The sequence below is a fragment of the Poecilia reticulata genome, linkage group LG9, assembly GCF_000633615.1.
Source record: "Poecilia reticulata strain Guanapo linkage group LG9, Guppy_female_1.0+MT, whole genome shotgun sequence".
Taxonomy (NCBI): domain Eukaryota; kingdom Metazoa; phylum Chordata; class Actinopteri; order Cyprinodontiformes; family Poeciliidae; genus Poecilia; species Poecilia reticulata.
In genome coordinates this window covers 4691804-4708532 of record NC_024339.1, presented here as the reverse complement: position 1 = coordinate 4708532, position 16729 = coordinate 4691804, and the positions used below count along the sequence as shown (strand labels likewise).

The 16729-nt window shown below is 41.9% G+C and overlaps 1 protein-coding gene across 1 annotated transcript; it reads right to left on the bottom strand.

Annotated features, from left to right (window-relative positions):
- Positions 1-6658: 6658 nt before the first annotated feature.
- LOC103469765 (low molecular weight neuronal intermediate filament-like) lies at positions 6659-13707 on the bottom strand. Its single transcript, XM_008417681.2, has 4 exons — positions 12622-13707; positions 10753-11070; positions 10047-10171; positions 6659-8492 (listed from the first exon to the last, which is right to left on the bottom strand). Exons 1-4 carry the CDS (start codon positions 13366-13368, stop codon positions 8105-8107), a joined length of 1578 nt encoding a protein of 525 aa, XP_008415903.1. The 5' UTR covers positions 13369-13707; the 3' UTR covers positions 6659-8104.
- Positions 13708-16729: the final 3022 nt, after the last annotated feature.

Sequence of the window (16729 nt, the reverse complement as noted above, 5' to 3'; positions counted from 1 at the left end):
GTGAATGAGACAAAATTTAATCAATTTATTGCCTGCATTTCAGCTTTTTTTTTCTACAGTGTGATACACATGTCTACAAAAAGTTTGACTTGGTAGATGTAAGAATCGTGTCAGAAAACAGAGTTAAGTATTTGTTAGAGTTTATAATCTGTAGTGACCGGGATTGTAAAAACTGACAACATGCTATAATTTGACAAAAGCTTTGGGTCACAAATCCTGAAATTCAGATAATCCAGTCACTTCCAACACCTATCAGTTCTTAAATTAGTTTAGTTTAACTTAGCTTAGTTTTAGTTGCTTAGTTTTGCATAGCTTTAGCTTAGTCTAGCTTATCTTAGTTTATTTATTTCAAACATGTTCACATTCACAATTCAAATACCATTATATACATTTGGATAAACATTTTATACTGTCCCCTTTCTTTTATATGTCTTGCTCTACGTACGTTATTCTTTATATAAAGAAAAGAAGAAAAGTCTGTTTGATAAGATAGGTGATACTGACACTATGTGGTTGAATTCCTTTTTTTTATTATTATTATAATTTTCAGGAATCTGATGTATAAAGTCAGTTTATTTTGTGTTACACCCCACAGTTTTATGTATTGAGAAACATGTCCATGTTTTTAAGGGTTACGGTCATTGTTAGAAGTCTTTAAAATATGCTGTAATTTCCACCGTTAACACTAGATGGCGGCAGAAGCTGTATAAAAGGCGCTACGTGTGGATGTGGTCGCTCTGCGGCCTGTCAGCAACCTTCAGACATAAATATTTAACAACCTACCCGTGTTGCAGCAGGACTGGAGGAGGAGAGAGCTCTCTGCAGCCCAAATACAACAGCTCGATAGGCTCCGACTGCAAACCGTCTCAATATCTCAATATCCTCCATAACCCACTCATAGAGCAGAATAATTTATAACTATCTAGTTGAGCAGAATAATTTATAACTATCTAACTATCAGAGTTCGACTCTGACAACTCTTTGCGTTATCAAGAATACGGAAGTAAACTTGAAACATTCAAGTATTAGAGAAAAGTAGTGCTTCAAAATAGTGAGACAAGATGCATAATATAAATTGTTTTTTGTTGTTGTTTTTCATTTAATTTATGGGATTTTTTTTATGTGGATTGTGAATTTCATTAAAGAACAAATATTCCATGTTCAGATGCGTAATTAATCGTATTTCTGCAAATCCTATCGATCTCACCATAAAATCGCTTGTGTTCGATTTTATAGTGAGAGACAGGCTAGCAAGATAAACATGTTCTGTTTAGTTGTTGTTTTCTGGTCTTTCTTTGCTTATCCACCAGTAGATTCGTAAACAAAACGAGCAGCTTCATCGGATGACAACGAGATACCACAGAGAAAACTGTGCAATAATATCTCAGCTCTCATACCCGTACCCACCCCACAGATCAGGACTGCAGTGCTTTTGGGTTAAAACGGTCTCGTGCTTTGCTGCAGTGCAAAACCCCTTCGCTCCACCACGCAGCCGTCGTGGCGTGACCGTCCCAGTCCTGCGTTGGACGGCCGCTTCGCTGTTTCTTGCTTCCCGGGGCTCTGAGTCACAGACACGCCAACATGTTTTTGGGCCGGGGCTCCTCAAGAAGAACTGCGGGGCTCTGGGACATCTGCAATGCAGGAGTCTAAATTTAGCATCGGAGGTTCGGGGAGAGGAGGAGGAGAGACAGACACGGAGACAGAAGAAAGACGACAGGACGGGAAACGACGACGGCGCCGGTGTTCTTTAACAGAGGTCCACTTGTTTCACTGCGCCAACTTTTAATTACTGAAAACCGCCAGTCCTGTTTGTGTCAGCTGTGAATTAAAAAAGAAAAAACACAAACGACAGCTGAAATCTTCCTGGTACGAAGAAAAACAGTAGAAATCACACAGAAAGTTAGACATGAAGAGCATTAACCAGGTTTCCATTAACGTAAAATGGCGCAAATTGAAATTACGAAAAAAACAAATTGGCTTAAAGAAACAGAAAATTTCTAAAAAATAATTTTAAAAAGTTTCTAAAAAAAAAATAAGTTTCTGAGCTAGGATGAGGTGTTTTCTTCGGCCGCATGGAAACCTTTTTTTACTCACACGAGTCACGTTATCAACAGCCGGATGTTACTACTGGCGAAAACGGCGAAAAGGACAACCGGAAGGAAGAGGATGACGGTTTGTTTGTGCATCCCCGTCCTCCCCCCCAATTGTAGCTGGCTCTCAGAGCTTTCACAGCATCACACAGTTAATAAAAAGTTTTGTGCCATTCCAACGTGTTGAATCCATAACTTTTCTGTAAAATCACTGACTAGTTTCCCCAAAATGCCATATCCGTAGCCACTCCCAAGTAATAAGGGGCTTGTTTCTCCAACCCCTGAATCAGAGGCCGACGTTTCCTCTGCAGGCTGATTGATGCTAAGCGCTAGCACCATGAGAATTATGAGTATACATCCCATGTAGCTGTTTACATCTGTCGCTGCCATGATTTTTAATTACTTATCCTGCGAACAAGCTTATTCACATGAAGTTCTAATTTTATTTCTTATTTAATGGCAACACTGCAACTGTGTAATTGTGTTTTTTTATGTTTTTTTTTTTTTTTACATTAGCAGAATATAGACAAAGATTTGTAATGGAAACGCAACTAGTGCAGGTGTTTTAGTCTCCACAAAAGGAGTAACTCAACATCTCCAGACTGCAGCAGGAACGCTGCGCTGCGCTGCGCTGCGGTGTTTATGGCTTCATCTCAAATTGTCCCCGGAGAACAGAGCGGAGGGAGAGGCTCCATTATATGCACCTGCATAACAACAAAATCTGCTGACAACTGCAGCTGAGGATGCAGAGCAGATGAAGGAGGAGCCCACGGAAGGTCCAGCCGGGACCACCGGCCCCCCGCGGAGCTGATCGGACTCTAATTTTTAGTAAACATGCTCTCTGAACCGGTCCGTGCTGAGTCGGGACTTTCTGTGTCCCTGCAGGGAGGCGACTGTCAATAAATGTGGACTCAGACAGCAGAGCAGACTGCTGACAGAAGCATCGCTTCCCGTCCTCCTTAAGAGATCCAGGGTGTGGTCCGAGGCTTTCTGTTGGTTTCATCCCGACGTCCTGCAGATTCAGGTCCAGATCTTCATCCATGTCCCGGTGGGAAATTAATTTTACAGCAGTTAAGTCACAGTGAAAACAAAAGAAACAACAACAGTTAATATTTGCCTATTCAAGACTTGGCACTAAATTCCCCTGCTTCAACCGCTGGAGGTTAAAAACTCGAAAACTTGTCGATCAAAAACATAAGAGTGCCGGTGTGACTAAAACGGTGAACAATAAATAAACCAATTAATACAATACTTAATCTGAAATCCCTCAATAAGAGGCAAAAAGCACACAATTCAAATTATTTACAATTGCAAACTGTTCCCATCAACTACAAGACTAACAGCTTCACATAATCAAGAACCGGATGTTACTACTGGCGAAAACCACGAAGAAGACGACAGGAAGTGGTAGGAGGATGATGATGCGGGTATGTTTTTATAAACGACTTATCATGTGTACTACTTTATTCATGCGTGATTTAATGGAAACATGGCAATTGCAAAGCTCTGTTTTTTCGATAGTTGCATAATATTGACAAAGTTGTTTTGTGCACATTGGCAATGGAGATGCAGATACTGACAGATGAAGTAGAATTAGCTTGTTTTCAAAGTGTGAGTCGTAAAGGTCACAAATTCAGACATTCACAGTTTCTTAGCACCACAATACCTTAAAGATCTGTTATTGCTGTACCAACCGTCTAGACCCCTCAGATCTTCTGGTTCTGCTCTGCATCCCCAGAACCAAACGAGGAGAAGCAGCATTCAGCTTCTATGCACCACAAATTTGGAACAAACTTCCAGAAAACTGTAAAACAGCTGAAACACTGGGTGCCTTTAAATCTCAACTTAAAACCCACCTGTTTAGAGTTGCTTATGGCTAAACTAGGGTTAGAGTGCAGGTTTTGATGTCTTTGATGTTTTTATGTTTTTACCTTTTTAATCTTTTTTTTCTTTTTAAAAATCTCTTTAATGTTTTTATCTTTACTTTTTAATTTCTTTTTATTTCTCTTTCTCACTGTTTCCGTTTTAATGATGTAAAGCCCCCCGGAAAACGTCCCAGTTAAACAACGTTTAAGTTCTACGGGGTTTAGAGTCCCAGTTGACGCAGTTCAACTAAACCTAGAGGTTGGAGTCCTTGTCAAACAGTGTTTTTGACGAAAGTCCCAGAGGGTTAGAGTCCCAGTTAAATTGCATTTAACTGAAGTCCTAGAGGTTGGAGACCTTGTCAAATGGCGTTTCTGACTAAAGTCCCAGAGGGTTAGAGTCCCAGTTAAATGACGTTTAACTGAAGTCCTAAAAGAGGCGCAGGTTTTAATGTTTTTATCTTTTTTTAAAATCTCTTTCTCACTGTTTATTCTGTTTTTATTTTAATTATGTAAAGCACTTTGAAATGCTTTGCTGCTGAAATGTGCTATACAAATAAAATTTGATTGATTGATTGATTTCTGATAAGGCAGTTTTTATCTCTTACACCAAGATTTCCTGACAAGCAAATGAAAGTAAAAGTCAACATAGATCCGAGATAAAATTTATAAGATAATACACATCAGAGTTCTGTCTACGTTGAGTTTCGCCATTTTCCGAAGACACAAAATACGTCGTCGCAAAGTATTTCCGTGTTTGCATAAAACTTCGGCTTATTGCAGCAAAGTTTACTTCCTTCAGTGATAAAAAGGAGTTTCAGGTTCACTCCCACTTTGACTGGAATCATTTGATAGTCAATAATTCCTTAATACCAATAAAAATATATCACTTCCACTGTCAGATTATTTCACTTATAAGAACTTGTTGCAAGTGAAATAATGTGTCAGTGGAAATAGCACTTATTTCATAGGAGTTACTTAGGAGTTACTTACAGAAACTTAGGAGTTACTTACAGAAAACAAACTCCTGCATCTGGCTGAAAAGTTGAGTTAGCCTCAGTTTAAGTGTACTAAGATATTTACAACTAGAAAGTGGAACAAAAACACTGTAAGATTTTGTGGGGTTTTTTAGGGTTTGTTGGCTCTAGTGGCCTTTATTTGAAAGTAGTTCAACAGGAAAGAGGGTAATGAGAGAGGGGGAAGAAATGCGGCAAATTTCACCAGGCCGGGAATCGAACCTGTGACCACCGCCACGAGGACTAAGGCCTCAATACGTGGGTTTGTGCTATGCCCCTGTGCCACCACAGCACCCAAGAGTTTGTGTTTTTGCAGTGCAGGTGTGATAATCGAGATCTGAAAGCTGTTGCCTACAAACTCATTCCTACCTGCACTTAATGAAAATGTACTTAGACCTGTTTATTGTCAAAAACAAACACTCTCCACTGTACCAAAGAAAACTAAGAACACAAAAAGTAGCATAGTCACAAAGAAAAAAAAAATCAGGTTGTGATTAAGTTGTTGCTATTGACAGCGATGCTGGTGCTGGAACCTGCCATCCATCTTGCTCCACGCGGCGTGGGCACCGGCAGACAGGAGCAGGGATGAGGCAGCAGGAACAGCCTGAAGACTTTATCCAGCTGGCTCAGGAGCTATCGACTGCAGCCTGCGAGGTAATGATGCAGGCAGCGGAAGGAGCTAGACTGGAAAAATTATTTCTCAACGATTTCCTGCCTTTTTCTTACTCTGCCATGTGCAGTGGGTAAAATGAGTTTAAAAAGTTGGTTAGGAGTTTGTGTTAGAAAGACGTGCCGCTAAGAAAATAAACAGAACAGGTTTCAAACAGTAACACAGCTCAGTCTGTGTTAATTGATTAAAATGTTCCTAAATGTAAAAAGTAGCTGTTCCCTTATTGATTTATCCAGAATTACCTTTCCACACCCCACTTAGTCCTACTAGTTGTATGATATGTTGTCAGTGTGTGTGGACTGAAAATGACCTCAGCTGTCCAAATAATGTGGTTCATCACAGTGAAATTCTGTATCAACAAGAGAGATAATATGTTCACACAACTGCAGGTTGGTTTGGATCATTTAGATCCTGAAAAGCGACAGTGTTATGTAAAATTTACCTTCTTTTTTTCTTGCTCACATCTTTCAGTGAACGAAACAAACAAACAAAAAAGCAAAATTTTTTATCATCCTGTGAATTTCTGAAAGTTCTTGTCAGCCATCAGTGGACGGCTGTAAAGAAAGCCTTCATAACTACAGGCTGATCTGGTGTGAGGAACGGCTTCACAAATGGTGGATAGTTAAATGTTGTGGTTGTTAAGCTTCTTAATTATGTGTACAACAAAAATGCAGTCAGTCTCATTAATAAAATATCATGCTATATTTCTGCCCAACCAAAAATTGTAATTCTTTGTGCGCTGACCAGAGCAGCCGTCCTTTTTTGAATCAAAATTTCCAGGTAATATTATGTATATTTAGCAACAATCGTGCAATAGCAACTGTATAGTTATTCTTGTTTCTTTAGCTAGTAGTGTTTAGTCACTACTTGCCACCTTCTTTCAAACTAAACTAGAAGATCAGTCATATCACTACATGGCGTTTAAATAAAATAGATGTATACAGCTTTTTTTTTTTTTTTACTGTTTAACATTTTTGATTGCTTTTATTCAACTATAAACACAAAGAGAGTGGAGAAAAATCTTGTTTATTAAATGTCTTTATTTGGCTTTGAAAGGAAACAGCAGCATGTACAATCACAGTTGTTAAGCAGAATCTGGAAAGTGTCAGCAACTCCTCTGTCGTACCGGGAACACGTGAGGTTCAGGTGGAAACGAGTTTTATTTTACTTTCTTTTATGGTTAAGGCAAGGTTGTTTTTCGTCTTCTTTCTTTTAAATTTAATTTTATTTCTTTAATTGAACACACAAGCAAAAAGTCTTTCTCATCCAGCTAATATTTAAGCTCCTGGTATCAGGCCATGCATTCAAACCAGTTGCTTGATTCATTTGCCAAAATAAAACCTGAGAGGACAAATGAAGAACAGCAGCGATGAAAAAGTTTCAGGGCAACGTGAGAGAAAGTTATGGTGAATATAGCCCTTATTTATGACTCTACACCTCAAAACCCATCATCTAACCCACTCTTTATATATCCAGCTTAACTAAACAAAGGGGCTACTGTGTTAACGTGAGATTAAAAAGAAAATGCTTTTCTTTTTCAGTGATATGTAGCAGATTCTTCTTGACAAATGAATCAATCAAAGGTAGGGATCGGTTATAATCCCCCGCCTCCCAAAAGAAATACACATAGCAGCAGTTAAAGCTTCACATTTTCATCCACATGCACACAGTGGCAGCACTCCTTCTCTCTTACACACTGCACAGCCTCACACACATGCACGCACGCACGCAGACACACACACATCTTTCTCCAGGCTCAGGCTGCAACAAATAAAAGCGGGACGAAAGCAGAACTGAGTGGACTGAAATGAGTCAGAGCGCTTGAAATGTGGGTTTGGGGGGGAAAAAACTAAATCCTAACCCACATGGAAGCATTCTTTGTTTTTCTGCTAGTATTTCTGTCTTAAAGCTGACATTCACATTCAGAACCAAGCTGGTGGGGGGGCGGGTGATCTATGATAAAATCCTTCCCCAACTTGTATATGTAAAAATCAAATAGCACCATAATAGTTGGACTGGCTGCTTCACATGCTCCAGGATCTGTGCGTTTGTCTTTCAAAGTCTGTGTGCTGACTGCGGTGTTACCTCTGATTCGGGCTCGCTGTTTGCTAATGTGAATATGGATCATCTGTGGCACATAACGCAGGAGGAAACATTCACACCTGCTTCTCATCTTTTACCTTTTTGTGGTAAACATGCTAGTAGCCCTCTGTACGTCAGAGACATTGTAACGGTGGACAGTGGACTGAATAAATACTTGTTGCCGTTTCACAGCTCGCTAATGCTATACTTCTCCATCTAAAGTGATCCCGTCTGACCCGGTGTGGAGGTGGCAGGCATCTGGAGCGGGTGGATGTGTGTGAATGGGTGGGGGAAACTCGGAGGGTGACGTGAGCAGGAAGCAGACCCAGAGGTGATCGGTGGGATGAGAGATGAGTTATTGATACTGATGACGACACAAGCTGTTTAGCTCTTGCTGCTCTTCCCGGTGGATCTCTCCTTCTCCTTCTCTTTCTCCTTTCCCTTCTCCTCCTTTTCCTTTGGCTTTTCCTCTTCCTCCTCCTCTTCTTCTTCTCCTTCTCCTTCTTCCTCCTCCTCTTCCTCTACTTCTCCCTCACCTTCCTCCTGCTCCTCTGCCTCGTCTCCCTCCTCGCCCTCCTCCTCTCCCTCTTCCTCTTCTTCCTCCTTCTCCTCGTCTTCTCCTGCCTCCTCTTCCTCCTCTTCCTGCTTGGGCTTCCTGTAAGCTCCGAGGGCGTAGGCGCGGGCCGATGTGTAGGACAGACCGGGATAGCCAGACTGGACCATGGCACTGCCCACCGAGCTGAGGCGGCACTCCTCGCCTTCCAGAAGCTTCCTGTACAGACAGAGAGGCAAACGGGTGAGGAGGGGGAGGACGACGTCTCCTTGCAGCCTGGATTTGGAGTGTTTCTCATCTCAGTATGTTTCAAAAGAAGAATACAACTGTCATGTGACATGAAGGATGATTGAAAGCTTTACCATCAGAAAGGTTGACTAAATACCTCTTGTTTCATTTAAAGTTTCACTTATGTGTTTTCTAGCCACATCGAATCATTTTGTAGGTAACTATGTTACCTTCAGTTGTTATAAAAATTCTACATGACTTAAAAGAAATTTCACTTCGTAATCGAACGCCTGGAAATTGGGCCTCTGTCTCTTTAAGAAATTCCCCATCTTTCTGAAACTCCACCTTCAGGAGGCCGTCACAACATGGCTCCTCTATAAATTCTTAAACGTTTTTACCAGCATTGTACTGAGAATTTGCTCCTATAATGAGCTCAGCAGATGGAGCTGAGTGGGAGAGTCATGGGGGAGGGTTGCTCTGTGAGGCAGAAACTTGGAAACTGCAGTTCTGAGGAGGAGCTGTGCCTTGAAGGCGGAGCTAGGTCCACCCAAGTGTTTTGCACAGCTGAATGGTTATCATGAGAGATTAAAGGGCTTCCTAAACATTCATGAAAGAATCAAAGCAACACTCCAGGTATGTTTTTGATGAGGCAATGGCATTATAACATGGTGTAAAGCTAAAAAAAAAGTCAATAATACTGACCCTCTAAAAATGTAGCAGCAAAGGTATAAGTAAAATTTTGTCCATAACCAGAATTTGTAATTAATTGCAAATTCATATCTAACTTTGTAAGCTTGGAAAATACAACTGATAGGCAGCTTATAAACAAACCACATCATAAATAATAAAAGAACAAGTGTCCCAAAAATATTCCACAGCATCTAGCAAAATATTATTTATTGATGAACTGTTGTTGTTTTTGTTTGTTTTTTTATTGTGACTTGCTTGTAAAATAAATTGCCCATTGGGACATGAATAAAGATCTAAATGTGAATCATATGTGGGGTTCCACAAAGCTATGTTCTTGGGTCACTTTTTCTCTTCTAATTGTTTTTATTTGGAAAGATAGATTTCCATCACAATCATTAAATAATACTTTAACCATTAAAGATTATAGGTAAGGATGGAAGCAGAAAGCCCAAGTGATTTTTTCCCACACTGCCTCTCAGGGCTTTTCTTTACAGGCCACTACTTGTTTCAGTTGAGAACAATGACAAAACTGAACTAAACCGGACCATGCACCACCTCAAATAATAAAAAAACATCACATAAAAACTAAAAATGGGAGGATCACATAATTCACAAGTACAAACAATTGAAATCAGTTCTACTTGGCTTACATACTCAACTTAATTGGTAGGAACCTTAAAAAAATGTATTGTTGTAGAATAATCCATCCTCACAAATACAATACTAACCTGCAACCATTATTTCCTGCTGTTTTATGTTCTTATCTAAACAATGAACCATGTAAAGGGGCTGTTAATGACTTTACATGGTTTATTAATGCTTTGTAAGGGTTATAGATCGGTTCACTAATCTGACCTGTAAGCAGCGATCTCGATGTCCAGGGCCATCTTGACATTCAGCAGGTCCTGGTATTCACGCAGGTGACGAGACATCTCTCCCTTGGTGCTCCTCAGGGCAGCTTCCAGCTGCTGGACAGTGTCCTGCACACAACCACAGTTACAGAATGAGATCTGGGTCACAATTTAGAAAGGGCTTATAAGGGCGGGAGCCCAGGGCTTCATGTTTTGTGTGGTCCCAAAGGCTTTTCTTTTCTTTCTATGTTTTTTAATTATTATGAAGGTGTGTTTTGCAAACATTGTACTTTATGTAAAACTGACAAGCAGATATCAGGTGAGTTGTATTCATTTTTGGGTATTTTTATGAATACAAACTATATTCAAGAATTTCAAAATGATGAAATTATGGTCGATTTCTTTGGAAACAACATGGAGTTATTGGCAGGGGGACATGTTATATCTTTCATGCATTAATTAATACCTGCTGATATGTAAGACTGTGTGTTAATGGATTGTAATTTGCATTGATACAAAATGTTTTTCTGAAGTGGATAGGGCACCAAAACTGCCTCCATCCCAGGGGCCCATATCCTCTTACATCCGGCCCTGACAATAAACTTAAGCTGTCAAATGATCATTAATAAAACGTTTCTTAATCTATGTTGCTAAGCGATTGCCTCTTTACGAACTCACCTCATTCGATAAGCGATAAATAATTCACTTACTTGCATCTCTCCAATTTCATTGTTGTGACGGTCTTCCATCTCGCCAATCTGCCTCTCCAGGGCTTCATTGTGGCCCCGGAGGGCCTCGATCTCCAGGGTGCGGGCTTGAACCTGCCTGCGGTACTCGCTCAGCTCCTCCTTGGAGTGCTTGATGGCATCCTGGTTGCGCGCTGCGGCCTCTGTCACAGTGGCAAACTTGGAGCGGTACCACTCCTCAGCCTGGACCTGGTTCCGGGCCGACAGGTTCTCGTACTGAGCCCGGATGTCCTTCAGGGCTGCAGCCAGGTCCGGTTTACTCATGTCCATTTCCACTGACACCTTGAAGAAGGAAAGAGAATAATAAGAAAAAGAAGTCCCGGCTGCAGCATGAACTCATTGAACCCCAGAATCACCAGACTGCTTCATAGCTGTTATTTCAGCTATGATTTCAGGTTCAAACATTTAAGAAAGTAAAGTGTTTCAAAGTCACTGATACTAAATCCATAACTTTGCCTATGCCTTTTTCTAAAAAAAAAAAAAAAAAATCATATTAACCATTTTTGTTTCACTTGGAAATATACATTTAGAGACTGTTACATCAAACCTCAGGATTAAGACATACATTTTAAGTTCCACCATTTTAGCCGTGTGGAGGCATCCCAGGTGACTGTGTTTAAGGATGCATGAGGTGAGCTGGGTACTGATCCACTGAGCTGATGCAGGACAGATGGATGGGCTGCTGACTCAGACTCCCTCTGCTGCAGAAAACTGCAGTCGACATCTTGCATGGCTATCATCCCTTCCCTGCAGGGCAATGTAAAAACTGGACTAATCTACCCAGCATCCATTACTGCTTAATCACTGACTAATTTAGCTAACTGTAGTGCATGTTGTCACTTTTTTGTCACATTCTACCTGTGACAAAACTAGACTATTTTGCCTATCTTAAATGCTTTTTTTTTTTACACATATGGTGAGCTAGAATTAACTTGTAATTTTTTTTTTTCATCTGTAAATTTCTGAGCTGTGCTGCTGTCGCTTGAAATGGAGCGGCATCCTTCACACAGTCTGCGCCCCGCCGTCCCAGAGGACGACCACACCCCTGGATTTACGAGTTATTATTCCGGATTGTATCCGCGCTTTTCACCCTCTGACATTAATCAACGAGTACGACCACTTATTAAATCTCGCTCATGGTTACTTTACCGATTTAACAACTTTTAAAGCTATTTGTCTCATTATATAGAACGTTACATGCGATGTAGCAGGATATGAAGGTCTTAAAATTAATGTAAATTGTAAAATCGATTGTGTCAAATTAACGATTTTTGATTTAAGGAGCCGCGTGACGCGGCGCGCGCGGCTGCTGCAGCGCAGGTCGCTAGCTCGGAGGAGGGCAGGACAGCGCGTGGTGCTGAAACGGAACTGCAGAGTCATCAATTTCCCAGTGCAGCAGTGCTTAGGACTCAGGAAAGGAAAATGTGTTCAAAACTCCTACAAGTTACACCTCCCCTGGTCGCCTTCTCCCTGGTCGCTCGAGCAGGATAACAACACATGATTTTGGTGGCTAGCTAAGCTAAAGTCATTGTAAAGACCGTGTAAAATATTCTAAATGTGATGTAAACTCGCAGCGCGGTCGGGAATATTAAAAAGTGCGTCACAACGCGGATATATTCTAAGACTGGGCGGTGATGGGACCTTAACACTGTTTTGGCGAATGATCGTTTTGATTTAAACCAGAACGATGTGTGGGAAACGGAACCCAGAGAGTTAATTTAGCCCATTAGATTAACCCGGATCTCCTTTCATCCGCATTTAAAACCTTTTATCGCTGTAGACATTTTCTTTGCACGTTCTTCTTTTTTCTTTTGAGCAACTTTTCTTGTGTACCTGCGTTGCCTGCAGGGACGCCTGCAGCTCCTGCAGCTCCTCTTCATGAACTTTCCTGAGGAAGGCGATCTCGTCCAGCAGAGACTCCACTTTCTTCTCCAGCTCCAGGCGGGCCAAGGTGGCGTCGTCCACGTCCTTCCGGTAGCCCTTCAGGGCGCTCTCCGCCTCCTCGCGCAGCCTGCTCTCCTCATCCAGCTTCTCCCGCACGCACTCCAGCGTCTCGTTCATCTGGACGCAGTCCAGGTGCATCTGGCTCTTCTCGTGCGTCAGCTCCTCCACGCGCGCCCGCAACTCGCGGATCTCCTGCTCGTAGAGCTCGTGCAGGCGCGACGGCTCGTTGTGGCGCTGGCGCAGCAGCGTCACCTCGGCCTCCAGGACTTTGTTGTGCTGCTCCAGGTTGTGCACCTTCTCGATGAAGGACACGAAGCGGTCGTTGAGGCCCTGCAGCTGCTCCTTCTCGTTGGTGCGGATGATCTTGAGCTCGTTGGTGACGGCGGTGGACTGGGTCAGGTCCATGGCGGAGTCCGGGATGGAGGAGAAGACGCGGCCGGGAGCCGCCGTCCTGCGGTAGGCGGCGGAGGAGACCGCGGACGGGGAGCCATAAGCGCGGTGGCTGCTGCGGTATCCCGCGGAGTGCAGGCGGGACGGGCTGCCGCCGCTGGCCAGAGCCACGCGACCTGACCGGGGCGCCTCTCCGAAGATCCTGCGATAGGAGCTGCTGCTGTAAATGTCGCTGGAGTAACTCATGTTTCCTTTACTTCAGGGGAAGAGAAAAGAGAGAGAAGAGAGAGAGAAAGCGCAACTGTGTGTGCTTGTGTGTTTGTGTATGTGTGTGTATGTGTGTGGAGCTCAGGAGTGTGTGATGGAGAGTGCGCGGGAAGGACAGAAAGTGAGATGCGAGTGATGTCTGGCCCGGACAGGTGCTTTTATAGTCGGGGCGCTGCGGCGCATCATTTGACGCAGCAGCAGCGGAAGACGGGTGGGGGGGGGAAACCTGCGGGCTTTTGCAGAAAGCCTCCACCCTCCTGGGAGACTCCGAGTCACTCATGCAGCTCATCCCATCTTACACTGCAGTTCCTGAACACACACACACACACACACACACACACACACACACACACACACACACACACTGCATTCGGGATGTTTTCTCCATTTATTTTTTTTGCGCCAAACTTTTCATATTACTAGTGGGGTACTCATTGTGACGATCTAGAAGTCAAATAGCAGATATGTTTTTTTTAATTTATTTTTTTGACCTTTTCATGTCGCCTTATGATCTACGCTGTCCACTGCCGCTGCAGTTTTCCCTGCTGGCCCTGCAGAATGCTAAATGGGATCGATGTGCGCAGCCAGAGCGTGTGGCGGTGAGGCAGTCTGAACCCGGTCGCCTTCAGCGCCTCCGGTCCGCATTATGCTGCTCTGAGTCATGAGCTAAACAATTAGACTAAAGAAGAACATGCGTTTTTTTTTGCTGAAAAGAGTAGAATTTTGAAAAACTAGGATCACTGTTTGTTTATGTGTGTGTGTTTTGGTGATGATGATTTATATATTTCGGAGCACCGACCAGGAGGTCACACATATCCATCACCAGATTTATTAGCTCTGGGAGGAAATGTGAGGTCCTGAGTCCCGCCCGGACTCCTGGGAGTTTTGGTGCTGCGCTGGCCTTGGTTCTGATCCAGGCAGCAGGCAGGCGGGAGCAGAACCACGCCCCTGTTTTGGAGAGGAGACGACCCCCACCACGCCGGGGACTGCAGCCTCGCCACCTACAAACATCCTCCAAGGCGCCTCCAGAGCAGCTGAAGAAAAGAAAAAAAAAAGAAGAAGAATAAACGACTGTCTGGCCAACAGCCCGGAGAGTCCAGTCATCTTAAAGAGAACATGAAGGCATCTGGATTTAAAACTAAACTGAAGAAATGGTTTAAGACATCAGTACATGACGAAGCTACTCGGAAAAAAAAGATGGTGGCTTAGAATAGGACTGTAAGCAGAAATATTCACAGCCCTGAAAAATGAAAAATGTTCGTCACGTCCAGTGATCAGTGTGTGATGGGGGTTTTATACAGAGATGGAGAACTCAAAAAAAATAAAAAATACGCAAGTAAGAATAGCGCGACTTCGATACATATTTTTACTCAAGTAGAAGTGAAAAGTAGTCGTTCAAGAAATTGCTCAGTAAAAGTAGAAAAGGATTGAGTAAAAGGCTGGAAAAGAGATTGACAACCCGGTCATATCCTTCAGATTCCGCTCAAATAAAATGTCGCTTGCAGCAGTCTGGGATTTCTCCCTTTCACTTGGATTGTCGCTAGTAGATTTTCAACTGGGCCAATCAGTGAACAGAAGGAGAACTTATGAACGTTATCGAAGAATTGTAGTCTGCTTGTAGTTTTAGCTATTTTATTTTTTATGACATCATCAGACACATTTTAAACACTAAAATAATAAAATTAATCACATAACATAATTACAAAGCAATAAATTGTCACTGAAGAAACTTTTTTTCCCCAAAAAATATCTATAGTAAAAGTAGTGATACATCATAATATTATACTCGATTACATTTATTAGCTTATTTTGGCAGGAACAATGCACACAAACAACAGAATGTAACTGAGTAAATGTATCTAGTTACTACCTAACTCTGGTTTTATGTGGCAGACCTACACAAAGCAGAGTCCTGGTGTGAAGTGAAAGGATAACAATGCGTGGTTTTCAACATTTTTATGAGCAGAAATCTAAAAAGTGTTGCATGCATGTATATCTAGCCCCTCTGAGTCGCTGCAGTCACAGCTCCACGTCTCTTCAGGTGTTTTTCTGTGGCTTTTGCACATGAAATGGAGCCTGTGCTGGAGTCTTTCCATTTTTCAGATGTTGTTTTATGTCCTGACTCTGCTTTAAACGTCCGCTGTTTCCTCCCTCTGCTGTGTTTGGTGTTCTCTAACAAAATACTGAGACTTTCACAGAACAGCTGCATTTATACCCAGATTATATCAGACAGATCGACTTTATTTAAGTTATTTCTGAATTAGTATATATGGATTTTATATGGATTTTATTTAGGGTTAGCAGAGTGAGGGAGAACTGAGCACAAATGCACAGCACACATTTCTGTTTATCTGTACAATCCTTATGTTACGTGACATTAATGCCCCTTTCTATATCACATAAAATCTCAACAGAGTTTTGTCATTGCAGTGGGATAAAGCGGGAAAAGGTTCCATCCTCAAACACTGTGTATTGCGTCCGCAATGTCAATTAAATCCACTAGAGGGCGTTATTGCACCAATAATGCGAAGCTTTCTGATCTAGTATAGCAGGAGGCTGTCGACTACCTGCCGTGTAAATCATGGTATAAAAATGAACGTTTATTTAAAATATAAATGTACAGTCTGGGATGGTAAAAGTACAAGACGGAAAAAACTGCATTCAGTCTGCAGATTGTTGAAGGGGCTTGGCTGAGTTATTTTGCTTTTTAATTAACTTCTGCTGTCATTTTCATCACATCTTAGAGGATTCACGATGGTTCTATATGTGTAGACTCTACGAAAAAAAAATTAAGAGGATAAAATCGTAAAATTTTGAGAATGACGTCTTAATATTACGATAATAAACCCATGTATCCAGAGAATACAGTCATAACATAACGAGAAAAAAAGTCATAATTTAATGAGAATAAAGTCAGAATATTTCGAGAATAAACTGACAATGCTACAACTTTATTCTCGTAATTTTATTCGTTGTTTTTCCTTGTGTGGCCTCAATGCTCCGCTGAAAGCCATTTTGCAGCTGCTCTGCTAGCTAAAGTTTTAGCTAGACGACGCAAACAAGCACATTCGAGCAAAAATCCTACTAGAAAATCTGCCTTTCATTTCAGGTTCTGATGTCGGGTGAGAACTCAGAAGGTGATAAAACAAGTTATTATTTTTACGGTTTGCACATTTTTTCCAGTTTTAGTCCAGTTCCAGTTTTACTTGTGAAGCACGTTGAACACAACAACGCTGAGCCAGGTGCTGTATAGATAAGTCAGTAAGACATTTATGACTCACGCTAATGTCGTAGAACACACCAACTTTTCCAGTTTTTAACTGCAATTCAAGTCGTTCAA

What these genes read in the sequence shown, in the direction of transcription:
- LOC103469765 (XM_008417681.2), bottom strand. Translation starts at nt 13,368, where the DNA reads ATGAGTTACTCCAGCGACATTTACAGCAGCAGCTCCTATCGCAGGATC. An exon ending in CGTCCCTGCAGGCAACGCAG is followed by an intron (nt 11,071 to 12,621) that starts GTACACAAGAAA and finishes TCCTTCTTCAAG; the next exon opens with GTGTCAGTGGAAATGGACAT. An exon ending in ATGAAATTGGAGAGATGCAA is followed by an intron (nt 10,172 to 10,752) that starts GTAAGTGAATTA and finishes GGTTGTGTGCAG; the next exon opens with GACACTGTCCAGCAGCTGGA.